This window comes from Phaeodactylum tricornutum, chromosome 1, assembly GCF_000150955.2.
Source record: "Phaeodactylum tricornutum CCAP 1055/1 chromosome 1, whole genome shotgun sequence".
Classification (NCBI taxonomy): Eukaryota; Bacillariophyta; class Bacillariophyceae; order Surirellales; family Neidiaceae; genus Phaeodactylum; species Phaeodactylum tricornutum.
In genome coordinates, this window is record NC_011669.1 from 2,376,383 (window position 1) to 2,404,254 (window position 27,872).

The 27,872-nt window shown below is 51.1% G+C and overlaps 13 protein-coding genes across 13 annotated transcripts; 5 read left to right on the forward strand and 8 right to left on the reverse strand.

Annotated features, from left to right (window-relative positions):
- Nucleotides 1–2: 2 nt before the first annotated feature.
- Nucleotides 3–3,208, reverse strand: PHATRDRAFT_43224 (predicted protein). Its single transcript, XM_002177465.1, has 3 exons — nucleotides 2,736–3,208; nucleotides 2,405–2,531; nucleotides 3–2,206 (listed from the first exon to the last, which is right to left on the reverse strand). Exons 1-3 carry the CDS (start codon nucleotides 2,979–2,981, stop codon nucleotides 72–74), a joined length of 2,508 nt encoding a protein of 835 aa, XP_002177501.1. The 5' UTR covers nucleotides 2,982–3,208; the 3' UTR covers nucleotides 3–71.
- Nucleotides 3,209–4,208: 1,000 nt separating this feature from the next.
- PHATRDRAFT_9411 (predicted protein) lies at nucleotides 4,209–4,445 on the forward strand (the record flags this gene model as incomplete). The annotated part of the gene is made up of 1 exon (XM_002176932.1): nucleotides 4,209–4,445. One exon carries the CDS (start codon nucleotides 4,209–4,211, stop codon nucleotides 4,443–4,445), a length of 237 nt encoding a protein of 78 aa, XP_002176968.1.
- A 499-nt stretch (nucleotides 4,446–4,944) lies between these two features.
- PHATRDRAFT_43225 (predicted protein) lies at nucleotides 4,945–5,935 on the reverse strand (the record flags this gene model as incomplete). Its single annotated transcript, XM_002177466.1, has 1 exon — nucleotides 4,945–5,935. One exon carries the CDS (start codon nucleotides 5,933–5,935, stop codon nucleotides 5,057–5,059), a length of 879 nt encoding a protein of 292 aa, XP_002177502.1. The 3' UTR covers nucleotides 4,945–5,056.
- Nucleotides 5,936–6,615: 680 nt separating this feature from the next.
- CYCP5 (predicted protein) lies at nucleotides 6,616–8,612 on the forward strand. Its single transcript, XM_002176933.1, has one exon. The coding sequence runs from the start codon at nucleotides 6,910–6,912 to the stop codon at nucleotides 8,551–8,553; it is 1,644 nt and encodes a 547-aa protein (XP_002176969.1). The 5' UTR covers nucleotides 6,616–6,909; the 3' UTR covers nucleotides 8,554–8,612.
- A 204-nt stretch (nucleotides 8,613–8,816) lies between these two features.
- On the reverse strand, nucleotides 8,817–9,581 carry PHATRDRAFT_9570 (predicted protein; the record flags this gene model as incomplete). The annotated part of the gene is made up of 1 exon (XM_002177467.1): nucleotides 8,817–9,581. A coding segment is annotated over one exon (765 nt), but the record flags the coding sequence as incomplete, so codon positions are not given.
- A 614-nt stretch (nucleotides 9,582–10,195) lies between these two features.
- PHATRDRAFT_43228 (predicted protein) lies at nucleotides 10,196–12,391 on the forward strand. Its single transcript, XM_002176934.1, has one exon. The coding sequence runs from the start codon at nucleotides 10,245–10,247 to the stop codon at nucleotides 12,210–12,212; it is 1,968 nt and encodes a 655-aa protein (XP_002176970.1). The 5' UTR covers nucleotides 10,196–10,244; the 3' UTR covers nucleotides 12,213–12,391.
- Nucleotides 12,392–12,490: 99 nt separating this feature from the next.
- On the reverse strand, nucleotides 12,491–13,349 carry PHATRDRAFT_43229 (predicted protein; the record flags this gene model as incomplete). The annotated part of the gene is made up of 1 exon (XM_002177468.1): nucleotides 12,491–13,349. Exon 1 carries the CDS (start codon nucleotides 13,328–13,330, stop codon nucleotides 12,491–12,493), a length of 840 nt encoding a protein of 279 aa, XP_002177504.1. The 5' UTR covers nucleotides 13,331–13,349.
- A 1,256-nt stretch (nucleotides 13,350–14,605) lies between these two features.
- Nucleotides 14,606–16,285, forward strand: PHATRDRAFT_43230 (predicted protein). The gene has a single exon (XM_002176935.1). The coding sequence runs from the start codon at nucleotides 14,672–14,674 to the stop codon at nucleotides 16,277–16,279; it is 1,608 nt and encodes a 535-aa protein (XP_002176971.1). The 5' UTR covers nucleotides 14,606–14,671; the 3' UTR covers nucleotides 16,280–16,285.
- Nucleotides 16,286–17,389: 1,104 nt separating this feature from the next.
- Nucleotides 17,390–18,235, forward strand: PHATRDRAFT_2782 (predicted protein; the record flags this gene model as incomplete). Its single annotated transcript, XM_002176936.1, has 2 exons — nucleotides 17,390–17,978; nucleotides 18,045–18,235. Coding segments are annotated over 2 exons (780 nt in total), but the record flags the coding sequence as incomplete, so codon positions are not given.
- Nucleotides 18,236–18,683: 448 nt separating this feature from the next.
- On the reverse strand, nucleotides 18,684–20,393 carry PHATRDRAFT_32401 (predicted protein; the record flags this gene model as incomplete). Its single annotated transcript, XM_002177469.1, has 2 exons — nucleotides 18,684–20,171; nucleotides 20,244–20,393. 2 exons carry the CDS (start codon nucleotides 20,391–20,393, stop codon nucleotides 18,684–18,686), a joined length of 1,638 nt encoding a protein of 545 aa, XP_002177505.1.
- A 958-nt stretch (nucleotides 20,394–21,351) lies between these two features.
- Nucleotides 21,352–23,408, reverse strand: PHATRDRAFT_43232 (predicted protein; the record flags this gene model as incomplete). The annotated part of the gene is made up of 3 exons (XM_002177470.1): nucleotides 21,352–23,041; nucleotides 23,123–23,280; nucleotides 23,360–23,408. The coding sequence occupies 3 exons, from the start codon at nucleotides 23,406–23,408 to the stop codon at nucleotides 21,542–21,544; spliced, it is 1,707 nt and encodes a 568-aa protein (XP_002177506.1). The 3' UTR covers nucleotides 21,352–21,541.
- A 496-nt stretch (nucleotides 23,409–23,904) lies between these two features.
- PHATRDRAFT_43233 (predicted protein) lies at nucleotides 23,905–25,951 on the reverse strand. The gene is made up of 3 exons (XM_002177471.1): nucleotides 25,892–25,951; nucleotides 25,003–25,809; nucleotides 23,905–24,845 (listed from the first exon to the last, which is right to left on the reverse strand). Exons 2-3 carry the CDS (start codon nucleotides 25,792–25,794, stop codon nucleotides 24,084–24,086), a joined length of 1,554 nt encoding a protein of 517 aa, XP_002177507.1. The 5' UTR covers nucleotides 25,795–25,809; nucleotides 25,892–25,951; the 3' UTR covers nucleotides 23,905–24,083.
- Nucleotides 25,952–26,430: 479 nt separating this feature from the next.
- Nucleotides 26,431–27,448, reverse strand: PHATRDRAFT_43234 (predicted protein; the record flags this gene model as incomplete). The annotated part of the gene is made up of 2 exons (XM_002177472.1): nucleotides 26,431–27,402; nucleotides 27,428–27,448. 2 exons carry the CDS (start codon nucleotides 27,446–27,448, stop codon nucleotides 26,620–26,622), a joined length of 804 nt encoding a protein of 267 aa, XP_002177508.1. The 3' UTR covers nucleotides 26,431–26,619.
- Between the last annotated feature and the right edge of the window lie 424 nt (nucleotides 27,449–27,872).

Consider the following 27,872-nt stretch of genomic DNA (forward strand, 5'->3'; position numbering starts at 1 on the left):
AATGAGCTGCTTGACTGTGAAACTAAGTAGATTGACGGTTTGTTATCTAAAACAAAGGCTAAACGGAGATCTCAAACCGAACGCTTGTCCACGCCGACGGAGCCTTTCGGCCTCATTTTCCGTGCCATAATCAGGGATTGTTGGAGACTTTTCGGACCGAGACTCTTACGCATCACGAAAGCCAAGTACGCACCAATGCACAACAGGATGAGTGTCAAGACCTTGGATCCGGACTCGTGTTCGTCGTAAAACTGTATTACACGATCAATGGAATCTTCCAAACCAGGCCAGTAGGTTTGTTCCAAGTACGTAAAGACGGCATCCTCGTCGAACGTACCGTCCGCCTTGATGCATTCTGTACATGACAAGGTCGAAGGCCAAACCACGCTGACCTGTTCAAACAGTCCTGCTGCTCCGGGACCGGACTCCGCACGACGCCATGTGCGTTGCTGCATTTGTTTGCGTTTGTTGTCCGTGCGTTCGTTCAAAACATGGACACTCACGTCGTTGTGGAATTCCCAGAGCCATTTCGCCAATTCCTTCCAGTCCGAATCGGTAGCATCGTGCGCATCCGTAGCGAGACGACCGCAGCGGCGATTCATGTCACACTGATCGTACTGGACCAGAAAGTGCTTCGAGCATTCGGTACAGCTAAAGAAATGCGCCATGTACTCGCGCAGAGTATCCGCAGCTTCCATGGGCGCGAAGACACGGATGTCCCGACGCAGTCCCGTAGCCACAAGGTTCTTGCCACCTCGGTGTTCTGCCACACCAACAGTCATGACGTGCAGCAACTTCCAGAATCCGCAAGTAAAACCGTTGACGTTTCGACCACCTTTGGTGCAAGAGCGACTCCAGTTCCTGCGTTGAATCGGGTGTTTGTCGAGAATATCGTGCAAGTTCTTGCTCCCTTGGGCAATATAATCCAGGTTGTCCAAAAGATCGTCAATGATCTCGTGGAGTCCCCATTCCTGTGGCAGCGAGCCACTCAGTAAATCCAACCAGTCTTTGAGCGCACGCTTCTTTTTGCCTGTCAATGGTTTTGGATCTTGAAAGACTCCATAGCGGAGCCCTCGGAGAAACGACAGGGAGGAGTCGAGGATGAGCATCTCCTCGTCATCCATGCGTACTACTCTTTTGAGTATTGGAAGCTGCTCCACCAAGCGCGGCTTGGCCACTTCCTTTTTGAAGGGCAGCGACGTGTAATTCCCGATACGGTTTCCGATACCTTTAGACGAAACGTACTTGGCGGCCCTTTTCTTGCCAAACTTTTTCTCCAGCAACTTTGCCAAACGTTCCGAGGACTCTTTCTGGCGTTGTTTGTATTCCAGTGTTCCCGGCGTATTGGCCCTCATAGCCTTCGAGGCACCGTCCCGGACTACAGGACCCAGTGGCTTTACTTGACGATCCTTTCGCAGTCCGACAAACTTACGTTTCTTCTGTTCGGCGGCCCGTTTCTGGCGTAGGACGTCGCGGTACTTGTCCATATCTCGAGGGGCAAACTGCGCGGTGACGGCTCCGGGTTTGCGCTGGACGGGACCGGGAAGGTCGGAGGACTCCGACTCGTCACCGCCACGTTTCTGAGCCTCGAAGAATAGGTCCATTCCGTAGGGGTCTTGTTCACTCTCCTGGTCTTCGCTTTCGTCGAGATCTTCGTCGTCGCGGTTGTCACTGTAGTATTCTTCCGCGTCAGGGTCGTCTCGATCGTCGGCGGATTGATCAAAGCCTTCATCGGGGGAATCATCAATATCCACGTTAAAAAGACCGTTCCCGACGGTGGGGTCCTCGCCCGAGTAGTGCTTCCGTGTATCTTGCGAGTCGGCGGGTTCGTCTTCTGTTTTTTCGTCGGCACTCGGATCGTTGGAATTGGGCACGTCGTCACCGGTGGGGTGGGGTCGCAGATCCGGAATAGGAACGTGAAGTTCGAAAGATACTTTGCCGTCCAGACTCGGGTCGTTGGAGTTTTCGTCGGGTTGGTCCACCGTTTGCTCCGAGTCATCGTTGGGTGGCTCGTCCGAGTCTCCTGCTTCGGTACCGTCTTCCAGAAGTCGGGCCGTCCGACCGACGGTCCCGGTGGACGTACCGCCAAGGACCGGTCCGAGCTTCAAGGCGGAGGCAATGCCTCGCACCGTGTAAGAGTTCTTGGACAACACTGTCGGTTCGGCAGTAGAGGCCGACAGGGCCAAGATCTGCGGAAACCCTCGAACTGTTTAACACCACATTGCAGTCGAAAACCAATTGAAAGTAGACGGAAAAGACGTGAGTGGCAGAACGAAGTAACGCAAGGTAGTCAATGGAGCAAGACGAAAGCGAAACGTTCAGAGTGATTCCACTCGCATTCCCATATACCCCCACGTCCACGTCAACTTCGCACACACACACACACACACACACAGAGACGTACCGTTGTATTTCTGACACATGTCACTGTGAGCGACACAGGAAACCGCGTAAAACTCCACGTCGGGATACTTCTGTCCCACGTCTCGCGCCAATCGGACGTATTTGGGTTTGAAGTGACGACAGTGCGGCTAACGCACAAAAAAAGTAAGTCAATTACAGCATGGCACGAAACAATGCGTGTAGGAGTGGCCAGGTGTGAGTGACATTGTGAGTTTAAAAGCAGTCCATCGCACGGTAGTCGACTAAAGACCTCCTACCAATGTACAACGGTACACAGCAAGAGTCGTCTCCGCAATGCACAAGGGCTAGCTAAGCGCTTTCGCTTCACTTACACAATACGGTGAGTAGAACTCGACAATGCGGGGATGTTCGGATTGTTCGAACAATCCGTCGAGAGGAATCCCGTCTTTGGTCGCCCGGTACTCTTGCACGTACGTCGAGGCATCCGTGTCGCCGTAATAAAGGTAGAATTCTTCGGTAGATCCGGCAGCAATCGTCGTTCTACTCAGCCATAGAGCGACCCCACAGCTCCACGCGATCCAAGTGTTCGTGTACCACGATCGGTATTTTTCCCCCATAGTGCTGATGAATGTTGTTGGATGGTGTTGTTGTTGTTAAAGACTATCACCGACAAGCAATCTTCACTGGATGTAGGAAACCAACAAAGAGACGAGAGAAGATGGCAAAAGGCGCAAGTCTCTCGGTAGTCGAAGAAGTATGCACCCTTCACCAACGAAGTACGCCGAGTCTACCGAATGAAATCGTTGTTGCCCACGATAGAGAGTCGTGTTGCTGTTGTGGCAACCCCCTTCCAAAGACTCTCCGTAGATACCGTAGATTCCCGCAGAGAATATCTCACGTGGTACTACTGCAATACATTGTACTGTGTACTGTATCTTCGGTACCCGAAACGAGGAGCGCAAAACTACACACCGACACTAACTGTGACAAATGACTGTTCGCGGATCCGTTCGGAACACGAACCGTAAGGGAATGGTCGTTCACGAAAGCAACGCATCAAACGGGTCCCAAGTCGATCTCACGACTCATTGTCAACGACGACCAACAGTGTCTGTCCGTGGTGTGCCCTCGGGAATTCCGATCCCTTCGGTAGTAGCCGCATACCGTAGCGTTCCTACTGGTACTTTCCGTAGACAGACAGACTACGTCTCACAAGGCATCGCGGTACAGGGATACGCTGGGAGCACCGAAACCTCTCACCGTCAATCAACACAGTACGTCCAGTGACAATTGCTACCGCCGCCGCACTCTCCCACACTATTCCCGTCGCTCTGATGCGCCGTGCCCGTCTCCCAGCTCTACATTCACACTCGACGCCGTAAAACCCCCCCCATACCCACTGCGCTTGTAACACTTGTCATGTTGTCGCAATGGTTATCTCTGTCGCGATATGGGCTTGCGGGACGCCGGCCGTCCCGGCTCTCTTCTCCGTCCCGGGAGCGTCGTCCCAGCGCTCGCGTTGGACCAAGGCCAAGATAAAGCGCACGGCGCGGTACAAGCGTCGTCAAGAGCTCGACGCTGCGGGCATAGCCTTGCCCAATCCGCCCTACTACTTTCCAAGGGACCTGCCGGTAGTGAACGCCGTCGACCGCGGCGGCATCCAAGCCGAAATTGCCGAACACGACGCCCGCATCGCGGCACAACTCCAAGCCCAACTCGTCACGCAGAAAACCCCGTTGCGCTTCAATATGACAGGGTTGCGTATGAGCGACCGCGTGCGACAGCTCTTTGATCTGCACAACGGCAGTCAGCGAGAAGTCGTGCAAGCGCAAAAACAACAAGGAATGGAGCTCTTTCAACTCCGCCAAGGCGACACGGGCTCGTCCGCGGTACAGGTCGTCGCACTGACGACCCGTATACAGCAACTGCAAACACACATGGCACAGCATAAGAAGGATAAGCACAGCAAGCGCGGATTGGATGCACTCTACGTGCGACGACGAAAACTGTTGGATTATATGGAACGCCGAGAATTCGAATCCTACCGACGGGTCGTCAAGACTCTGGGGTTGACGCGCTAAGCCTACAACGAAAACAATCTAACAAAACACTACTAATAAGGAGTAACCCAAACTACAGCAGTAAAGGAATAACCCAAACGACCTTGAACGGACCGGACCGTGAGCGACACGGATCCTCTGTATAACTTTACGGATCTGACCATTCGTTTTGTTCGTTGGGGCTTTGCCAGCGTTCGTGTCCCTCGCATTACCTTTTCGTTACCTCTAGTCGGGAGCGCTTTCCTGTGGCGATTGCGGCAACACTAACGCAGTGCTGGAGTCCGTAACGGAGCAAAGCACAGGGGACGATTTGGCTGGGGTGTCTTGCATACCATACCAGGCACCTGGTGGAACGATCCAGCTTCCTTCTACACAAAGATTCCTTCCCTTTCAGTCGTAGAATAGAGAGACGAATCATTGAACAGTAAACATTGGCTGAAGCAGAGCTAAGCTTCGTTCACTTTCTGCAAACAAAAAGGCTCGATCAACGAAACAAACAAACATAGAGACAGACGCTTGTTAGAGTTCGAAGTATGTGTATGTACTACAGTATCCGACAATAATTGAACTCCAGAATACGCCAATGCAAAACCGCCCACAACGGGCGATTCCGTTGTATTTCGCCGCGTCGACTAGACCGACAAAAAGCTGCCTCCCAGAACCGACGCTGCGGAGGCTGGTTCCGCGGCATTGGCGTTCCACCAGCGCGCAAAGTCGTCCCACGAAATCTCCCCACTGGTGTTTTCCGTGGGTACGTGCGCGTACACTACTTCTAACTCGTGTCGACCGAGATTCGTCATGCCGATGGAGGCAACAAAGGTCTGGAATTCTTCGGCGTTGAGGGTTCCGTTGCCGCGTTCGTTGGCCGTGGTGAACTGCTGTCGCAAGGAATCCACCGGATGTGCGTGTGCCGCCGCCCGCAATTTGCGATTGGCTTGGTATCCGAGTACTAGATACAGAATACCGATGATCATGACGAATCCACCAATGACGGAATTCATGAGACCGCCTTCGGAAAAGTGCAAGCTTCCGGCGACGAAGTAGAGCAACCCGCGGCCCCACACGAATTTGAGAAAGCGAGCGTTGGCGTGAACGCGTGCAGTCAAGACGCGTAGAATAGTCGCCGATGTGTTGGTAGCGGTGGTGGAATCGTTACGGAGGCCCGCCGCGAAAGACGGCGATTCCAGCAAGAGCATGAGTCCGCCCAACGCAAAGGTGTACACTTCCAACAATGCGTGGATGAGATGCAGGGTGAGGAGACTGAAGACGAACCCGCCAAAGGCCGACGCGCACAACACTATACCCGCCAGCTGCGCCAAAACACGAACGGATACATGTCCCTCTTGTACGCTGCGCTGCAGATCGTGGGCCTGGCGCTGGGCAAAAGTACCGGCTGTTTGGACGTGATCGGACGACCAGAAGTTCTGAAAAAGCGCCTTGGCTCCGTCCAGCGATGCACCAGGACCGGAACTACCGCCTCCCTTGAGAGGAGTTGATTCACTGCTGGACATGACGATAGTAGAGTGTCGTTTCGATTGCAATGGTAGGGAAAAGGTTGTGCTCGAGAGAGAGAATGCGAGAAAATGGGTTGGGAAACGAATCTTACCTGGAAGCAGAATTTGCGTCGCCTTTTGGGAGGGAGCTCTACTAGCTAGCTAGGTTCCGCATTTGGAATAGACTTGTGACTTTGAATCACCCAACGGTTGGTGAACATGCCAGTCGTCAGAACGCGTGATTGACTTTGACTCTAGTGGACTATTCACTCAACTGGAGAGTACATTCTTGGTTGCCGGTAGGACATGGCTTGGTTGAGCTTAATAAGTCTTTGATTCTTCGTTCCTTTCCAAACACGTACTCTAGAGGCTTTTATTTTGGCCTCTTGCTTGTAAGTGATTTTCATACTTACGCGAGAAAAATTGTACGGAACGGATCCGGTCGCAGACACGAAGGAAGCGTAGCATGTGACTGTGAACGTGTGTGCACTTGCAACCACGCCTCGTGTTGGAAAGACGCGAACCAGAGTTCGTTCGTTTTGCCGTTTGCTGGCGCCCCCCCGTAGATCCATCCAACCGTACCAATTTCCGGTCCCCAGCAAGACGCCAGAAACACAGAACACGAACAGTAAAGGCGAAACTTACTGTTAGTCGGGTGCGCGCTGTTTCGTCAACCACGCAGAAAAAATCTACGAGTCAGTCCATTCCTTTGGTTGTCACTCATTGCTGCACTACACAACACTAACGAGCTCGGTTTCCTCTTTTGGTTGGCGGATTCGGTGCAAGCTCCAACTGTGTCTGGCCGACTGGATTGGACGGACAAGATCAGGTCCGCCAAGGAGAAGGCCGCTCCTTCCTCTGTATTCGTCGTTGCCTGTCTCCTCGTGTTTGTTCTCTAGAGTTTGCGAGACGGGTTTGCTCGTCCCACTCGTCTTCTTACTTGAACAAGACCAAAGTGGTAGACCGCACCGTTGTCCCGTCACATACACACAATGGGCCGGAGAGCCTGCGTGACTCCCTGTTTGGAAACATCCTGTACCGCGGATACCCACACCAACAATCCATCCACACCGAAACTGAGCTCCGCGCCGGATACGCCCAATTCGCTAGTAGACCAAGACGTTTCCATTCGCAGCGTCCTGCAGTTTGCACACCAACATACGCAACGCGCAGATTCACAAGGAATGAAATTGCAAGCACCCGCAGAAGGCAGCGGTCCACCGGAAGACTCGATCGAAGATTCTTCCTTGCCCCGAGGCGACGTCGAATCTCTTCGGGAATCGCAGACGTCTGCGCCATCCTTGTCCATGCAATTCCCGGGGGCGCAGTTGTCTACTACAGACAATGTGGGAATACCCACCGATGGCGGCCGCGTGAGTGACTCTGTGTCGTCCCGATGCATCCCATCGAGGGCTTCCCACACTCGGTACGCCCATACCAACGCGCCGCAGACCCCCGCCACGGTACCCGAAATACAAGCTCAGACTCCGCAACAGTTGTATCCCGACACTGCTGCTTTGATCCGCACAAACAACGAAGCAGCTTTTCCGCACGACGTTTCCAATCTCAGTATCCGCGATATATTCAACGAAAATACGTCGAATCATCAAGACTACTACGGCGTTGACGACCCTACTGCTTCTTGGACATATTCCGACGCCTGTGCTATCCCGTATGGTACCGATCGCCACCACACGGAAAATGATAACAGGGGGATGGCTACTCCACCTTCAACCCTGCACACTCCGGTGGCGCCTCTATGCTCACCGGACGAAGATTCGTCCACTGGTCTCCCGTTACCTCCTCCCGTGATCACGCCCAGCACCCCCACAGCGGAATCGGTCGGTGGAAGCGTAGTCACACTCGCGTCGTCAACCTCTTCGATGCAACCACAGTCCGCACGCAGCAAACCGGTTTTGTACAGCGCGATTGGTAGTTTGGAAGATCCCAACAGTACTTCCTTCGCTTCGTGGAGAGACAAGAAATCGTGGCGAAATCGACCCAAGATTGACTTTCCATCCACGCACTTTTTAAAACCGGTCAACTCGGTAAATTGTGTCACTACGCAATCTCATCGGCCAGTGTCGTCATCTGGTATGGTGTACGGACTCAAGCAGATTCGACACGTGTACGAGATTCCTACCGAAGCGGAGATTTATGAATTTGGTCACCAGCTTTTCAAAACGGTACAGCTGTCTTCCGAATGTTCGATTGTATGTTTGATTTACATTGAACGTTTGATGGAGCTTGCCAAAGTGCCGCTGTTGGCCAGTACCTGGCGACCAATTTTCATGTGCGGCCTGCTACTAGCGTCAAAGGTCTGGCAGGATTTGAGTTCGTGGAACATCGAATTTGCCAGCGTCTATCCTCAGTACTCCTTGAGCGCGATCAATCGATTGGAGCATACCTTTTTGCGCATGATCAAGTGGGAGCTTTACATTTCCAGCTCAAGTTACGCCAAGTACTATTTTGCGCTGCGATCCTTAACCGAAAAGTCGGACTTTCGACAACGGTACAATCGTATGGTGGGTGGTGTCAATTGCGTGCAGGCGGCAGAAGCACGCAAGATTGAGCAACGGAGTACGCAAGTGAAAGAAGAGGCCCTGCTACAATTAAGCCGGAGCTGGAATGGATGATGACCAGAAGAAATCGCTTATGTACAGTAAAAACTTTAAAGTTACAAAACAACAGCAACACCTTCTCTATGATGTCTATTCTTCGTTTAGTCGAGGCAGACGAACTCGTGTTGGAAGCCTCCGTTTGGCTGCACGGTAACGATGCGGACACCTCGAGAACCTCTGGGTTCGGTAAAGTCGTCCGGAATCCCTGTCGACTCGAATACGAGCGACAGTGAACTCGTTATAATCATATCCATACCAAACGCTGCTTTTGAAACCATATTTTGATGAAAGTGACCCGAAAAGGCCGCCGTTACGCTGTATTGTTCAAACAAGGCCAGCGCTTGCTTTCGATACTGCAATGGTATATGAAAGTAGCGGTCGGGAAAAGTTGTAGTAGATTCGCCCCATTCTTTGGGAAATGCCGAAGCGCCCGACATTTCGTCATCCGTCTCGTCTTGATGGTACAAAAACCAGGGATGATGACCAAAGACGAAAACATGCGAGGCCTTTTGCTCCTGTGCGTAGCACAATCTGGATTCCAACCAAGCCAGCTGGTGTTCGTACATTTCCATAGCATCGGTTGGGTCACTAAACAAGTTTGTGTTCAGTACAATGTTGTACGTATTCCGTACCCAGAATGCTAAATAATCGTCACCAAAGGCGGCCACGAAACGCTGCATCGTGGCAGCGTTGGGACGATTGCCCACGTCGTGGTTTCCGCACACGCATACGAGGGCAATGTCCTCGTGCAAAGCATTCCACGTAGCTTTCCAATCCCGATTTTGGGCATTTTGAACTTCGTCGCATCGTTCGATTGCGGCGGCATCCCCGCCCGACCAGGTGGCAAAAATGGTCGACTCCATGTCGACGAGATCGCCGCACACACAGCAAAAGAGAGGCCGGGGCTCCAGCTTGTTGAGCAGTCGAATGGCATCGCGGCTGTACGCGAGTTCCGTTTCCCATTCGCGGTTCTGGCTGGCAATGCCTATTTGTGTATCTGCACAGACGATAAAGGTAAACGGATCATTCTGGGTGGCTTGGAGTAACTGCTTCCGCACTTGTTCGTCTTGAGGCAATAGCGGGTGTACCAGCGTTCGACCGGTCTGTGACGGTTGATACCGAAACGACGGCGACGGGGGGCTCGCATTCATGAGAGTCTGATCTTATGGTTCACACCACGAAAAGACAAGTCGTAACTACAAGTTGGTCACCTGATTTGCTCTTTGTGGTACTATTTCACAGTCAACAGGATGGGAGAAGATCATGAGACAGTCAACTCCTGGTTCACCCTGCCCTACCCTACAAGTACCTATTCGGCAAAGAAGCTAGGTCGTCAACCCAACACTTCCAATGCCAATATCAATACCGGGGACAAAAACACAGTTTCAATTCCTAGAAGCGAGGCTGCATCGAAGGAAGTAGCTTCGATTGCTGCGATTCATTTCGTTGCTGACACTCAATGTAATATAGCTCGTCCTTTGGTCAGCACGTTTTGCATCAACAGTAAAACATAGAACCTGTCCAGTTTTGTCTATCAAACTCCGGGTTCTCGACATCAGAAATGTCGAACGAAAACCCGATGCCTCGCTCACGAATCGAAACCGGGAGCGAGATACCGAGAGCTCCCCTCCCTTACATTGGTAATGTAAACGTTATGGACTAACCATCTCACTGGGGGGTCTGCTTCCACAAAACCTGTAGCAAACATGAGGCCGAGTTCGTTCTTGACCGCTTCGGTGGAATCCGCGATGCGAGATACTCTCGCGGACCTTCAGATCCGCTCGCAGGTTCAGGACGTCTTGACAGAACTCGTTGCCGACGTTGAACTCACGGCACACTTGCAGGAACGCGTCGAGCATCATTTGACGATCAAGTCGTTACAAGTTCGCATGGCACAACACGAGCAAGCGCTAGCTGAAGCTTCATACGTTGAGAACCAAACACGAGAGGAATCGATGACGATGGCGGATCAGCTTGTACGGGAACTCTGGTCGGTTAGTCGCGAACTCGGCGCGTTGCAAGACTTACGCGCACAACACAAAGAACTCCTGTCGCAACATGATGAAGTCTTGGCCAACTTGATGCAGACTGAAGAAGATCTAGCGGAAATCCGCGCCCGAGGAGTTCGAGTTGTTGCGGAAAGGAATGAGGGCAGCGGAATGGCGGAAACGGACGGCTCCGAATTGCAGCAGCAACCCGCTGCGTCACCTACCACCCTCCCGAAAATATCAGTGTTGGAGCCGCAGCCTCTCCAGCTAATACAAAGTGAAGAGACGGCGTCTGCCGCGGCACCAGTAATATCAAATACACCCGACGACGCTTCGGCCCCTATTTCAAATTTGAAAGGACAAGACTTTACCGACACCAAGGCTGTAGAAAATGTGGCCGACGAAAGTGTTTTAAGTGGGTCAAATAGCCAGCTTCTTTCGGAAACACAAGCTATTGACAAAAAATTACCGCCAGTCGCTACTCCTATTCCTGAACCAGCTGCTACTGCAGTTGTGGAACTTGATGTAGACGACGACAATCCACCGAAGTTGGAAGAGCTCGACACGGAGATTTTAATGAACATGTTTGGGTTTCTGGATGCACTCGATATCCTTAACATGGCCCAGACCAACATTACTATGTACAGTCGTGTTGACTCTCTCTTCGGACTGGGTGGAAGTGGTGCGGAAGCTGCAGATGATTCTTCGACTATTGCCAGCACCGAAATCACTCCTACTCTCAAGACAACTACAGTTGGATCCTCTGATAAAGGAATGCACTCGTCAGCTACAATGGCCGTAATCCCCCCAATTGACACCGGTAGTATTGGCTCGGCTGGGCCCACAGCTCGCCTTTCTACCACAACTGACACCACGTCGTCGGCACCGATCAACTATAGCGCCCCGTCACGTCCCAGCTTGTTTGGACTCTTTAATCAAGCCGCGCAGCGTAGTATCGCCAATGCGACTGCTGGCAGTGTTAGTGCAAGCAACAGCGCCCCATCGCCCTCTCGTACCACTTCCTTGCACCGTCGCAACTCATCCGCCACTGATGCCGCTCCCATGAATGCAGCCATGGCCAATTCCATGGCGTCGAAACTTACCGACGCTGAATTGAACGCCATTATTCTCATGACGGAACGACTCAGACAAAAAGAGCTACTGGCGAAACAGCTCACGGACGAAAAGGAAAAGTTAGCAGCACAACTGGATGGCACGGAAAGCGTCAAGCAGTTTCTCGTTGCCAAAATACGCGATATGGAAACGGCAATCAGCGCTACTGTAGAAAATGAGACCAAAGTGGCACAGCAAATTGCCAGCGATCAGGAAGTCATTGCATTTCTTGATGGGCGAGTTCAAGACTTGGAAAGGGAAAATACTGTTCTATTGAAGGAGAAGGCAGCTACTTTTGAGCAACTGCAAAAAGCTCAACAGAATAGTACTGAGAAGGCTGCCGTCATGGGTGATATGCTTCAGTTTGAGCGAGAAAAACTGTTCGAAAATGAACGAGAATGGAAGGCTACGAAGAAGTTGCTTGTCAAGGAGGTAAAGAGTTGTCGCAATCAAATTGCTGCCTTGCAAGCCGAATGTGATGGTGTTCGAGAACAAAACGAGATTCTGCGTAAGACAGTCCTTTCGGCGTCACAATCAAGCCCGACAATGGCTAAGGATCGCGTCTACACGTGAAAAATATAAAATAGATGGCGATCGCTGACACTTCCGAGCTCGTGATTGTTCCAACAATCAGTTATTTTGTTGACTCTAAACGCTCTCTATCTACAGTAAATTGCAGCTCGACTTACGTTGTTGATGATCGTTTTATACAGATGTCCACTTGAATGTTTAGCTATTTCATGGCGTATAAAGCGCCTACAATATTCGATAGAAGTGTAGGTCTAGTAGTCATTGGAAACGGATAGCTTTATGTTAGAAGAATCCGAACAATCAGTCACCATCTCCGGTCGTCATGCCGCAGGGGCATGGGCATCCCACAGTTGATCTATAAAGCAGCTGTTTAGCGTGAAAAAGTTGTACTCTTCATCGGTCATTTGATACGGGCCAACCCAGTCTAAGGCCGACTTAAACATCTTGTACAGATCCGCAGCTTGCGGCAGATTAAAAAATTCTTGATGAATATGCGCAGCGTTCATGCACAGTGCTAGATATAGGGCAATCGTTGAATCGCCCCGGTGGATTGCATGTGCCGAGAGAACTTGAAACGCCTTTTCGTAAAAGGACAGAGCTTGTAACAAACATTTACTTTTTCCTGTTTCCATACCCATGACGTGAAAGGACAGTGCCAGATTAAACAAAATCACCAAGGATATTTCGGTGACTTCCTTGTTCGATGTCAGTTCAGAAGCCATGCAAGTATCAGTTGGCGTAATTGCAAAGGCCTTGGAGAAAAAGGGCCAAGTAAAATCAATACCAACCTCGGTTTCAAGCATAGTACAAATAGTGCTTGATGGGAAATCTTCGGCCAGTGAAGGCGACGTCGATGACACAATGCTTCGATCATGGACTCCCACGTGTTCTCTGGCTTCCCCGCCGAATGTCCCTTTTGCAGAGCAATGAATCACGGTGGTAGAGCAAAAGATCCCAGTCGAAGCAAGTGGGAGAGTTCCACTCCAGGACAAATCGACATCAGATCGCTTCCTGGTAGATGCTTCTTCGCAGGAAGAGAGACTATCCTTTAGAAGCGTCAAGCTACCTGATAGGATAGACGCAGCGTCTCGATTGTTGCCGCGACGAAGCTGATACACAGCATGTTGATTCGCTTGGAAAATAGCCTCTCGACGATTCATCTTCAACGGTGCCTCAAAATTGAGGAAGAAGAATTATGGCCAGGTTATTGGGAACTGTGCGATGATAACGGTCAAATTATGTTAAACCTCGTAGCTGCTTTTCTCGCTTCTTCACAGTCGATTCTTTTTCGGGACGTGTCTAGAACCAAAATTGACGCAAATGCCAGCATTTTTGGAGAAGTTGAGAATAGATTTTTTGGATAATACGTAGGAAGTTAGTGTAAGAAATCTCAGAATCATATATCCCTTTCTTTGTAGAATTTCTAGAGCGAAAGAAATTCGCTAACTGGAAGATAGTTCCAGAAATGTTCTTTTTGGCTGAAAGCAAAATATATATTGAAATTATTTACCAAAGATACCACGTACACACAATCTATTCGTTTTTATTGAGTAGTTACACAAATGTTTCCTAAACCAACCTTTGTTTGCGAACGCGAGACGTCCAATAATTTGCACAGGTTGTTGTTGTTGTATATATCTGAAGAGCGAGACGACCTTTGTCAGTCTGGATTATGATATGGAGGGCTGAGGTTTTCCGCGTACACAGAAGGTAGGAAGCACGTAGATTCGGAAAAGATAATTGGACGCTGACATTGATCGTGGATGCAACGTCAGTACAGAACGAATGAAATGACTGCAATGAGAAGAGCTTCAAAAATAGGAATATCTCTACCCTTGTTTTATTTGCGTCGACGAGACCATTCTGTTTCGGTGTCGCTGATTTTTTTGCCTCACATTGTTTCTCGCACTCGTTTTATATATGCATCTTCTGTGTCCCGAATTCTAAACCCAAGCACAGGGTTGGAATTTGACAATGCAAGCCCTGGTGAAGGAAAAAGACGAGGACTCACACAAACTACTCATCCTGTGCAGGGGAGGGGGCACGAAGAGCCTGAACAAGCTACGGTAAACGCAGTGACAACATAGTTTGTGACGAACGCGATTGATTGCAAGTGCGACCCCTCCTGGAGTCCGAATTTGGATTTTTTTGTGTTGGAGCTACCAATGTATAAATTACACTTTTTTTAGTGATGAGCTAGCTGTGCAAAGGGAGCATCCTTTATTTGTAGTTCTTCGGAGATCTTGCTCGAGGATCTTGGGTGAAGATCTTATTTGCGGAAACCCAACCAAACCCGATTCGGGAATTTACTGTTACCAGTAGTAGAAATGTCGATCGAGACCTAGCCCTACTTTTGAGAGCGCACATCAACAATTTCTGTCCGGCAACACACCGCTGGAGCAACACGCTCCAATCCATCAGAACGACCGGCAAGATAGAAGTCTCGTGAAGGCGTGTCCTGAATTGGCCGGTCGCAAGTTGTAGAAGTTCAATCGAGGGCGATGTCGCAAGCTGATGGTTCTCCGGCGGCCGCGGCTTCTCCCGGCAATGACTGGAGAGTGGCTGTCCAGCAATCCTATCGCAATGGTGAAGTCCGCGAGATAGCCTCAGTCTTGGCTTCACTGGAGCCCGGTGCGTCCCAATCATCCAAGCTTCGACTCGCGATGCAATTCGAAGACGCTGTTTTTAAAGGAGCCACTTCATTGGCAGATTATAGAAAAAAGCTGACGAAGCGTTTAAAGAAAGTGCAAAAAACGTACGTCCCAACGGAACCAACGGCCTCTACTCAGACCGAGAAAGAACTGCTGACGCTGCGAACAAAATATGGAGACGCCTTGCGATACATTCTGCAGCATTCCGAGAAATCTATTGAAGAAATGCACTCTCGCTACGGAGAAGAAAAAGGAAACCAATTCAAGCAGCACATCGACGGAGTCCGCGTTTGGATGTCGGATCTTGGACTGCTCGAAAACACTCAGCTCAACGTGACAATGTCGGACCAGCACTTGGAAAAGCTGAAATCACACCTGGAACGACGGGTGGAAAACATTAGATCCCACGTTGTCAAATTAGCTGATCCTAATCAATTCTTGAAAGAAACCTTGGAAATGACGGAAAAAAACTGTCAAGGCAAGGCCTCACGGATTCTGGCGGTGGATACCAGGAAACGATTCGAACAGTTGCAAAAGAAACATGTCGACCCACTCGTAATACTGCAAGACTCGATTGCCCGAGCCCAGGCATCTGTTCCGATACCAACTCGAACACAGAATAACGATGAGCATGCTGCGTTGGTGCACCTGGACAAAATGCGAGCGGCTTCAACTACGGTATTGGCCTTCATGATGATGGTAGATAAGAGCGCTGTTCCACGGCAAACTCTCACCAAAGCGCATACGGTCGCAGTCGAAGGCATAGATTTTGTGCGTAAAGTCATGGCAACGCACCGCAAGAATACAAAAGAATCCGACGTGACTTTGGAAGACGCCTGGACAAAGCCGCTAGATATACCGACGTCGAGCGTAGAACCAGCTTTGGAGGAGGACGGCTCACCATTGCCTAAACGCCCCAAACTACAGCCTCGAAAAATTGTCGTTCGTACTGAAGTTTTATTGACTCCAGGCCGCAAAGTGCCTTCCAACCTGTTGGCTGCGTTGAAGCGGAAAAGAGCCAGGCTGGTCCGCCCGCCCCCGGATGGCCAAGGCTCTCATCTAATTTTAGAGTTTGGGGAGGCTTTTGTCATGACTATTTATATGGCCCCGCTTCTGGTTTCACTCAAAGCTTATTCCAAAAATCCTCCGGGCGAGAGCCATTCATGTGTCCAATCAGCCTCTTGGACGGCTACGCACGAAGAATTGAGAGACTGGCAGGGGGATTTGTCGGTATGGGGTACGAAGGGACCGTATGAAATTTTGGGCCACGTCGTCGAGGAACGCTTGCGAGACGCTTCGGCTCACGCCACATATGTGTTGCGAGCTTGCTTTGGCAAGGCTTCAAAGGAAAACGCGGGGGAGTTTGAGCGAGAGATTCTGGAGGCAACGGCGCTGCTGGAATTTTTGCAAATAGTGCGGACTTCCTACGTCCCAAACTGGGAAGACTCGGACGTTTAATGGCTGAATGCTCTCTCCAGACTATTTATTGTGTAGATTCTAGGAATACTGCACCATAAAGAAAGATCAGTTCCCTTCAACACTGAGCCTGCCCAGTGGGATAATGTCTAATACAAAAGGTAGTTGTACAACGACCTTGTAAGCAATTCACTCCCGATTTTGTAGGCATCTAGTTTTTCTGTTTTGCAGTTAGCGTGATGATTGGATTATTGTGTCGATTGACAGTGAATATCATATTCCTGAGATGCAGTGCTTTCATTGGCTCAGAGTATTTATTGATGAACATATAATGCCGGGACTCGGAAATTTGCGCACGGCTGTGCCAACTACCTTTACGCATGTTTGTTGCTTCGGCGATGTGACAAATGACCATGGTTGTCTTGCGACAAATGCCATCCCGATGGCCGGAACGCATTCACTGTCAATGTCAATTCTCATTCTTACACTAGCCTGAATTCGTAACTCCGATAACGGCGCTCTCCTTTCAAGATGAAGACTCTGACACCGCGGGGAAGGTCTCGTTTGTTTCTGATGTTGTTTCTTCTCGTACTGGAAAGTTCTTACTACGCCCGCGCCACGAAGCATTCCTTCGAGACCTTTAGCGACCGTGGGACGCTCATTGGTCCAGTGGGTGTGCCGTTCGGCTTCAATTCCGGCGGAACCTTTGAGTTGGAAGTGTTCGATTTCGAATTACAGGTACTAAAAGGAGACGCCACCGAGACACTCAAGACGGTCGAGGCGGGCTTTTTCTTGCAGCGTTTCGCAAACGAAGCTGATTTTCGAAAGAAGATGGACGTCTTGCGATCGAACACCGACAAGTGCATCTTTCAGCACTTGCGTGACGACGACGATGATGAGATACCGAGAGACGAGGAATTTGCCGACGAAGGCTTCGTTCGTACGGCCAAGGATGGCATTTTGCTTTCTATGAAGAATCGGCAGCTGTGGAAACCAGCAACCCCCTCAATCGACTACACGTTCCAGAAGGAAGAAGGCGGTCTCTACTTTTTGATCTATCAAGTTTGCGGAGGCTCTACCAAAGAGAAAATTCGATCCACATTTGAACTCAACTTTAAATTCGTCAACTACGATTCATGGGACAATCCGTCTTTTCTGACCGCAGGCGAAATGAAACTACCGTCCATTTTCTTTTTCTTCGCCATTAGTTACGCCGTTTGTCTCGTCACGTGGATCACCAACATTCTTGCAATTCGCCAAGGCAACGCCGGTCACTTTGGTCGCAACGGCCAAGGTGCTAACGTTTACGCAATACACTACCTGATGGCTGTCTTGCTCCTCTTTAAAACGTTAGCTGTCCTGTGCGAATCGCTGCGTTACCATAAAATCCGGAGAACAGGCCACGCCGAAGTTTGGTCCGTCTTTTACAGCATCTTTGGATTTATCAAGGGCGTCTTCCTCTTTACCGTCATTCTGTTGATTGGGTCAGGATGGTCGTTTGTAAAACCATGCTTAACGAACAAAGAAAAGAAGTTGGTTGCATTTCTACTTACCTTACAGGTAGTCAACCAAATCGCTTTGATTGTCTTGTCTCAGAGAACCGAGGGAGAAAATGCGTTTGAGAAATGGACAGCCGTGTTACACTTGGTAGATATCCTTTGCTGTTGTGCGGTATTAGTACCGATTGTATGGCAAGTCAACGCGCTGGAAAAGAGCGTCACGGAAGACGGCGAAAACGATAGTGATTTCCTGGACGATGAAGAGCGAGAGATGGGCCTCACTAGCGGAACGGATGTTGGTGAAAAAGGTGCTATTTTGGCCAAACTCAAACTATTTCGGGCTTTCTACCTTTTGGTTGTCGCATATATATACGCTACGCGGATCCTGGTATATCTTTTTGCGACCATCTTAGACTATCATCATCTCTGGGTCCGATATTTTGTAGTCGAACTGGTAACGCTCGTTTTTTACGTCGTCGTTGGGTTCATTTTCCGGCCTATCAACGACCAAGCAAACTACTCCGGTTTCAAATGTGACGAGGCAGATGATGAACATGTCAGCCTCAAAAAGGGGATCGAAATGGCCCAGCGCCGAGTGGACTAATAGACAAAGTGTGTCACAGTCAGCACTTCAACCCAGAGTTAGCTGGATTCATTGTGGTTCAGCCCGCTTGTGTCTATATCACTGTCAGCTCAAGGTTCGCATGATTGGTTACGTTACAGAGCTCCAAATTTTATACTCGCGCCTTACTGCTTGGATAATAGTCTCGGAATACCAACACATTAGTGATTTACTTTCAGTTCTAGTAAATTATTATTGTTCTGGGTGGGGAATGAGGAAGGGAAGTGAATGAAATTAAATACAAAATTCCGGCTGTGCCCCATATGATAGTTAGTTGAGGTCATGCAACAAGTGGAATATAGTAGCAGATATGAACCAGATCTGTTTAGGCCATGAAATCATCAAAAACAACTCCGCGGTTGTCGCGGATATCGAAACGAAGGGGCAAAAAGTAATCTGCCATACCTTCGGGGGTGTTGATTTGAATTCCTCCCAAGAGAGCAATCTTGCCGTTGCCCGCAACGTTCGAGCAGCCTTTGGCAACAATCTTCTGCATTAGCTCGTCCTGTGCGTCAAAAAGAGCGTACGGAAGTTCCACCATCGGGTCTTCAGCATTTTCCAAGCGTTCACCGTACGGGAGCAGCATATTGCCAACATAGCTTTGTTGCGCGTCGAGCGGATCCGTAGGCGGAGCAGCTTCTTCACCGCCATTTCGTACAGCGTTAACATACATCGATGCGGCGACACCAGATCCACAGCAAGACCCGCCCTTGGCCCGTCCACGTCGTTCGACCGTTCCAACCTTGCCGTTCGAGTCGACACCTACGTGCGGCCCGTACACCACCAAACACGAGCCACTGTCCGGAATATGCGCTGCCATGGCACCGAAACTGGTGACACCTCCAAACGCAAAGCCGGCGAGTCCGCCCATGTTGAAGTTTTCGCCGAATGCGGCCTTGAGGTCATCTTCCAAAGGACGGTTGACTTCGTCACAGCACAGCGAGGTAGCAACAAGAGAGTTCTTGCCGTACCCATAGCAGCCCAGTGTGCTGTTGATCTTGGCGAGGAGCTTTTCGTTCGGTACCGCGTTGGGGAACACACTGGAGATCTTTGTAGCGGTAACGCGCGAGGGAGCATCAATAATCTTCTCAATAGTCTCGCCCTTGTTCGACAGGACGTCAAAGCGCAGTGGTAAAAAGTAGTCGGGCTGGTCGGCGGGGGTGTTGATCTGGATTCCTCCCAACAGAGCAATGCGACCGTTTCCTGCCACGTTACCGGATCCTTTCTCGATGATCTTGCGCATGAACTCGTCCTGGGCGTCAAACAAAGCGTACGGAAGCTCGACCATGGGCTCTTCTGCGGAGTTCAGACGGGCTCCATGGGGAAGGAGCATAGAGTTCACGAACGTCTGCTGCGCGTCCAGGGGGTCCGAGGGGGCGCCGGGGGGCTTGGCGTCACCCGCAAGGCAAGACTTCACAAAGCCAGCCGCGGCAACACCGGATCCACAGCAAGATCCGCCCTTCTGACGTCCGCGGCGCTCAACGGTACCCACGTTACCCTTGGAGTCCACACCAACGTGAGGCCCGTACACCACAACGCAAGAGCCCCCGTCGGGGATGTGCGCAGCCATGGCTCCGAAGGAGGTCAGACCTCCAAAGGGGAAGCCAGCGAGACCTCCCATGGAGAAGTAGCTACCGTAGGTCTCCGACAGAGCCTTATCGAGGGGACGGTTGACTTCGTCGCAACACAAGGAGGTAGCAATGAGGGAGTTTTCTCCGAATCCGAACTTTTCGAGACTGGATCTGATCGTTTCGACGAGCTGATCGTTCGTCTGGGCACCCGGGAAGACCTGACGGATCTTGGCCGTTGTAGGCTACACACGAGAGAAAGATGTGAGAAGAGGAAGAGCAAGCAATGATGGTGGCAGCATAATCGTTTTAAGTACCTTGCTGGCAAAAGTTCGCTTCAGATACTGGACAAGCTTGATCACGACGTTAACGGCGATGATAGCGAGGAAGGCAACAGCAATGCTCAGAAAGATGTCGCCATTCATCGTGTCGGGCTCAGCGATAACGGGTTGCTTTTTCTTGAACATGCTGTAATATGTTTTTGCGTTTTGCTAGCGATTAACAAAAGTTGTTTGAGTCTTTTTTCGAAGAAGCGAATATCAATTTTGTGAGAAAAGGAAATTGCTCGTTTTCGTTCGCCTCAAGTTTCCCCGTAGATCGTTTTGCAGTGCGTTGCCACCACGGTTTTATTGATCTACGTCATGCGTCGGATACTCGCAAATCAAAAGCTGACGTTTACTTCGTTTTACAATGTTGGTATAACAGAAATAGTACATATTCATCGATACTTCAACGGCAAACTGTGGTACCACGACAGCAATATTCTGCCACCTCATCCAGAAATTTCGCAGGCCGTTGGTTGGCTGGGTTTGACGTCACAAATGCCACGAAGTGCTCGAAATCTAGAGAGCAGGGATTCTCCACAGACACGAACGTACGAGACTCCGATTAGATACTTAATGTAAACGGAAAGCTCTGCATCACATATCAATTTCGCACCACTAAAAGGACAAATGAAAACCCACTGTTCCTGTCCGAGTCTCCAGTGCATTTCATACTAATCAGGATATGCGAGACTCCTCGGTTAGCAAATTGAAAAGCGGACGGCTCGGGAGACGCAACCAATGCTCTTGAAAAGACAACCTTTCGGAAGCTTCTCTCCCGTGACCATGGCGGTACTAGAATTTCGAACGATTGATATAGATTGCACAGACGTCGACCTCGCGCACTTAGGCATGTTCAAGTCGGGCATACGTAGCTCTGACGCACACGGACTCAAATCACTTTCCTTGATCCCATCCATGCCACCAAGATTAAGAATCCGTTTTCCGCCAACGACGTCGACGATTTTTGATCCGGGTATAGCCCTCATCCAGGAGTTCCTCTTTTTCCAAAAGGGTGCTTGATCGAAAGCCTGTGATTGTGGACAGGTCCCTGGTAGGTAGGTGGTATTGTGCGAATATTCAAATTTGTACAATATTTGGTGCACTAACAGCAAGCGTCTTAGTTAAAGTTATATTGCCACAATGCGTATAGAGTACGGTTACCCTCGTAAGGTCTCGTGAAGAGGTAAAAAACATTTCGTCAAAGGAGAGCGCGATGCCGGTAAGATGGAGGAGAATGGCATCTCCATGCATAGCGATTGGCCTGCGTCATAGCCAGGAAAATGTGAGGTCTAGGTACCAGTCTCTACCAGGAAATCTTCAATGGTAACGTCGCGGTTGTCGCGAATATCGAAACGAAGGGGCAAAAAGTAATCTGCCATGCCTTTAGGCGTATTGATTTGAATTCCTCCCAAAAGAGCAATCTTGCCGTTGCCAGCAACGTTCGAGCAGCCTTTGGCAACAATCTTCTGCATTAGCTCGTCCTGTGCGTCAAAAAGAGCATATGGAAGTTCCACCATAGGGTCTTCCGCATTTTCCAAGCGTTCACCATACGGGAGTAGCATAGTGCCAACATAGCTTTGTTGCGCGTCGAGTGGATCCGTAGGCGGAGCAGCTTCTTCCCCGCCATTACGCACCGATCTGACGTACATTGACGCGGCGACACCAGATCCACAGCAAGACCCGCCCTTCGCCCGTCCACGTCGTTCGACCGTTCCCACCTTGCCGTTCGAGTCGACACCTACGTGCGGCCCGTATACCACCAAACACGAGCCACTGTCCGGAATATGCGCTGCCATGGCACCGAAACTGGTGACACCTCCAAACGCAAAGCCGGCGAGTCCGCCCATGTTGAAGTTTTCGCCGAATGCGGCCTTGAGGTCATCTTCCAAAGGACGGTTGACTTCGTCACAGCACAGCGAGGTAGCAACCAGAGAGTTCTTGCCGTACCCATAGCAGCCCAGTGTGCTGTTGATCTTGGCGAGGAGCTTTTCGTTCGGTACCGCGTTGGGGAACACACTGGAGATCTTTGTAGCGGTAACGCGCGAGGGAGAATCAATAATCTTCTCAATAGTCTCGCCCTTGTTCGACAGGACGTCAAAGCGCAGTGGTAAAAAGTAGTCGGGCTGGTCGGCGGGGGTGTTGATCTGGATTCCTCCCAACAGAGCAATGCGACCGTTTCCTGCCACGTTACCGGATCCTTTCTCGATGATCTTGCGCATGAACTCGTCCTGGGCGTCAAACAAAGCGTACGGAAGCTCGACCATGGGCTCTTCTGCGGAGTTCAGACGGGCTCCATGGGGAAGGAGCATAGAGTTCACGAACGTCTGCTGCGCGTCCAGGGGGTCCGAGGGGGCGCCGGGGGGCTTGGCGTCACCCGCAAGGCAAGACTTCACAAAGCCAGCCGCGGCAACACCGGATCCACAGCAAGATCCGCCCTTCTGACGTCCGCGGCGCTCAACGGTACCCACGTTACCCTTGGAGTCCACACCAACGTGAGGCCCGTACACCACAACGCAAGAGCCCCCGTCGGGGATGTGCGCAGCCATGGCTCCGAAGGAGGTCAGACCTCCAAAGGGGAAGCCAGCGAGACCTCCCATGGAGAAGTAGCTACCGTAGGTCTCCGACAGAGCCTTATCGAGGGGACGGTTGACTTCGTCGCAACACAAGGAGGTAGCAATGAGGGAGTTTTCTCCGAATCCGAACTTTTCGAGACTGGATCTGATCGTTTCGACGAGCTGATCGTTCGTCTGGGCACCCGGGAAGACCTGACGGATCTTGGCCGTTGTGGGCTGTACAAAATTCATTGGAATAGAAGATGTGAGAAAGTGCCGTCGGTACCGGACTATTCAGGGATAGATCGTTGAACCTACCTGAGCGGCGAACGATCTCCACAAGAACTTCAACAGGTTAATGGTTACACTGATCCCGACAATTGTCAAGACAGCGACGACAGTGCCGAGGAAAATGTCGCCTGTTTCCATAGCCTCTTCCATGTCGGCACCGAGGTCCTTTGAAAGGTTCAATGAATCTTTGTTTGTAAGAGTTCGGTCGGTGGCGGATCGGAAGCGGATACACAGGAAATGGGAAGATGACAGTGAGTGGCATACCTCTCTTGGAAGCCCAAAAAAAGAGAACAGCTTGGAGTCGTTGCTGCATATCTTAACGTCAGGCTGACATCATCTTCAGCACAGTACAATGTGTACGTTTACTGACGAGTGTCTCAATGGACATCATCAACATAGAGCAGGTGGTTCAGTGCGCCAACACGCAGTCGGTGTTTAGGATTTATAGAACAGGTTGAAGGGGTATACACATCAGTTTTCATTATTTATAGTTATAGTTTGTCTCTGCCGTTTTCCCACGTCATTCGAGCCGTCCGTATCGAATCGGTGGAGCAACAATAGGAGAGATTTTTAGCGTTCGTTTCACTCTCGTTCCTTGTAAATCGTACTTGGAAGATCAGATCCGACCGTCCCGCGACGAACCTCCAATGATATCCGTCTCTCGTCATCCCGTCGGATGTTTGGGGCACTATACTACCCACGGACACCGTTGGCTCCAATACGGAAAAACCTCGACCTCAAGGCGACTACGAACAAACATGCTTGTCTAGCATAAATACATATATCTAAATGGGGTTCCAAGGGGGACTACTCTAGCAAAGCACACTACGAGTGAAATAGAGGGAACTGTTATACTCCGGCCGTGGGATTGAGCGAGGGGACCATCCAGAGTCGTCAATCGCCCATCCCACGCGCCGGGAACTACGGACTATGGACCAAGGGCGGTCCAATCGTAAACGATAAACACACTGGGCTCGTTTGCTCACAGTTAGAACAACGCTCGCTTTTCGTACAGTAGATTGTCCAGAACGTTGTTTTGATTGTCCCGGACTTCGAAGCGCAAGGGCAAAAAGTAGTCGGGGCACCCGGCAGGGGTATTAATTTGCAAGCCTCCGAGCAGGGCAATTTTACCGTCGCCGCCGACCTTGCCGCATCCCTTGGCCACAATCTTCTGCATAAGATCGTCGAGGGGTTCGTAGGTAGCGTAGGGTAGTTCGACCATGGCGTCCTGGGCGTTACCGATGCGTTCGGCGTAGGGCAGGAGCATGTTTCCGACGTAGAGTTGTTGGGCGTCCATGGAACTTTCCGGGACGGCGGGAGCCGGATCGGCTTCGCCATTGAAAACTTTGCTGATGTACCCGGCGGCGGCGACGGCGCTGCCGCAGCAAGTTCCTCCCTTTTCGCGGCCTCGTCGGTTGACGGTTCCGACGTTGCCGTCTAGATCGACTCCGACGTGGGGTCCGTAGACGACGAGGCAGGAGCCACCGTCGGGTATGTGTTTGGCCATGGCACCGAACCCGGTGACTCCCGAAAAGGGGAACCCGGCGAGGCCTCCGAGACTGAAGGTGTCCTTGAATTCCTTGGCAAAGTCTGTCTCGAGGGGACGGTTGACTTCGTCGCTGCAAAAGGAAGTAGCGACTAGTGAATTGGAACCGAATCCAAATCGAGAGAGTGCACTTTTGGTCTTGGCCACGAGCTGGTCGTTGGTGGCGGCTCCGGGAAAGGCTTGTTGTACTTTGGCCATGGTGGTCTGTGGCGTAACAAGAGACAGAGCAACCGGCGGGGTGAGTCCAGATACGTCCATTCCGTTTTACCGTTACTACCGTACGCTACTTTTGTCGGGTAGGACCAACAACAACAGTAAAAGTAACACAGGGAAAGTCACGCAACTGCGCCACAGTACGTACCTCAAACTGGGACAAATCGACCACCACGGGTGCCGGGGGAGCGACGGTTGCGGGAGCTGGAGCTGGAGTTTCTGTGGGTTCGGGTGCCGAATTTCCGGCGACGAGAGGCGCACTGACACCGGCCACGATACTACCAAAACTCTGGCGACGCGTGTTGTCGAGAATGACCGAAGTCGCGACGGCGGTGAGTGCCGAAACGGCACCCACCGAAAGCAGATCCTCGGTACCCAAGACACCACCAGTGCCACTGGTAGTCGCTCCAGCAGTCGCTGTGGTAGTGGTGGACGACTGTTGTTGTTGTTGTTGCTGCTGTTGTGCGGCTTCGGCTTGCTTCTTCTGTATCGCGGCCTTGATGGAGGGATCGGCATCGGCCATAGTTTTGGCCATGAACTCTTCGTACTCCTGAAGTTTCTTCTTCAAGTCATCGTTGGATAGTTTGGCGAGATCTCCGGTGATCTTGGGCGGAGCGCTGGGCTTGGACGCTGCTCCGCTGGACTGCGACTGGAGCGATTCGATCTGCGCTTTCAAGGCGTCGATCTCGGCTTGATTCTGCTTCTCCACCGTCTCGATGGCCTTGACCTTGTCTTCGTAGGCTTGCGCGAGAAAGTCCGATAGCTCCGCGGCGCGTTCCAACTTGGCTACCGCTTCGCTCCGATCCACACCGTCAATCGTCGAAGACAGCGGCGAATGACGGCGGACCGAAACGACGGACGTCTGGAACGCCGCCGTACACACTACCATACTAGCCACCACGAGCGACGAGTAACTCTGACTGCGCATGCAAATCCTCATTGTGAACGCCGTAGACTACGATAAAATACGATGTGTATGTGTGAATAAGTGACACCAAGGACACTCGAGAGCACAGATATACAATACCCCAACGAACCAAACTATATATCACGCACGACACGGGAGAAAACTCGTTGTCCAAAGCTTCCCTCTCTCAGACGGCGCAATCTCTGTGGTACGCGTCGGGCTTTCAGTGTTGAGGGGCGGGCTGGATCTGGGCACTGTTGTGTTTCGTCGCTCGCTCCGTCGCCATTACTACTACTACTACCTACATCTACGACTACTACTTACTACTCTCCCTAATTTGCCGCTACATACCGTACTGACAGTACACTTATCTACCTTTCTCTACTTGCCGTACCCAACGACACGTCGGGCCAGCGCAGCCCGAGTACCGGCCGGCGATACCAGATCAGAGGTCCGGGGGGACATCCGTGCGCGTACGTCACTCATCGCCAGAACTGACGTCATCGGTATCCAAGCCCCTTTCCCGGGAAAAAGTGATTCGTGACGTTGACGTCAATTCATCCTTCCCCTTCGCTCTCATTCTCCGACTTGATCTAATTCACGAACAACTATTCTCTACCCAACACGAACGGCAAAACTACACGTCCTGGTTGGCAGTGACTCGGCTATACCAATATACCAATTTTACCTACAGTGTATTTTGATACCTATCTATACATCACAGTCAACCCAACCGGGCCGATCCAAACGACGACCACACGATCACAAGCATATTGTTCTCATTGACTGTGAGTGAGCCTCCGTTCCCTTGCATGCCCGTGGACGCTACCTACTTATATACAACATTTTCTTTCTTCCTCATTCCCTACCTGCCGTGAGCGGCATGAAATTCTCCACCATATTGCCCGAACTGTCACGAATACAAAACCGACGGACCACGAAGAAATCCGACATTTCCTTCGGAGTGTTGATTTGAATGCCACCCACCACGGCGATCTGCCCATCCCCGTCAATGTGGTTGCTGCCTTCGTCCAGAATACGCGTCACCAGCTTTTGTTGGGCGTCGTACACGGATACCGGTAACGTCACCATCACGTCCTCCGCTTCCGATAAAGTCGCCGCGTACGGACGCAGCATATCCCGCACGTACCCTTGTTGCGCGTCCAAAGGGTCGTTGCTGTAACGGTAGACCGGCGTACTAGTAGCGCTGGACGACGACGATGATGACGACTCGTCGAGAGTGGCTTGATAGGCCTGCGTCACGGCCTGCGCCGCCGCCACGGCACTTCCACAACACGCTCCACCCTTTTCTCGACCCCGTCGAGCCACCGTTCCCCACTTTCCTTCCCAACTCACTCCGACGTGCGACCCGTAAATCAATAAACACGAGCCGCCGTCCGGAATGTGGCCAGCCATGGCACCGAATCCCGTCAACCCACCGAACGGAAAACCGGCCAAACCGCCCATGGTAAAGTGCTTGCCGTACACTTCGCCGAAGTCTTGTTCCAGCGGACGCGTCACTTCGTCACTACACAAGGAAGTGGCCAAGAGCGTGTTGTACTTGTGGTATCCAAACTGGGAAAGTCGCTTGCTGACCATGGCGACGAGTTCCGCGTTCGTTAAGGCGTCCGGAAAGGCCTTCTTCACGGCAGTTAGAGTTACCTACGTGCAGCGTTCGAGGATGCATGGGAAAAACATGAGTCCTCGCATGCCAACGCTTAGGAGAAGTTAAACAGTCATGGAACGAGCAAAAGTGGGAAAGATATCCCAACGTACACCCACACACTTTCTCGCATACACTCGATCCGCATCACGCCGTTGTTTACCACCCCACCCTTCACACGCACTTTTGCACGCACACTCCCACAAATGACGATTTCTTACGCGTGCACGAACAACATACATTCATTTGGTTGTCTTTTCCTTCTGTGACAGTGACGAGTCAAAAGATACTCTCTTCGGTAGAAAGTGTCCAAATAGCCCACAGAGTCCTCAATGTCATCCCATCACGCTTTTTGACAACGTCACTACTCTAGAGAATAGAAGAAAAAGGCATGAGAGAGATATAAGGTGCCAATACAGATAGCTTGACATCCAGGATTCTTCGCCAC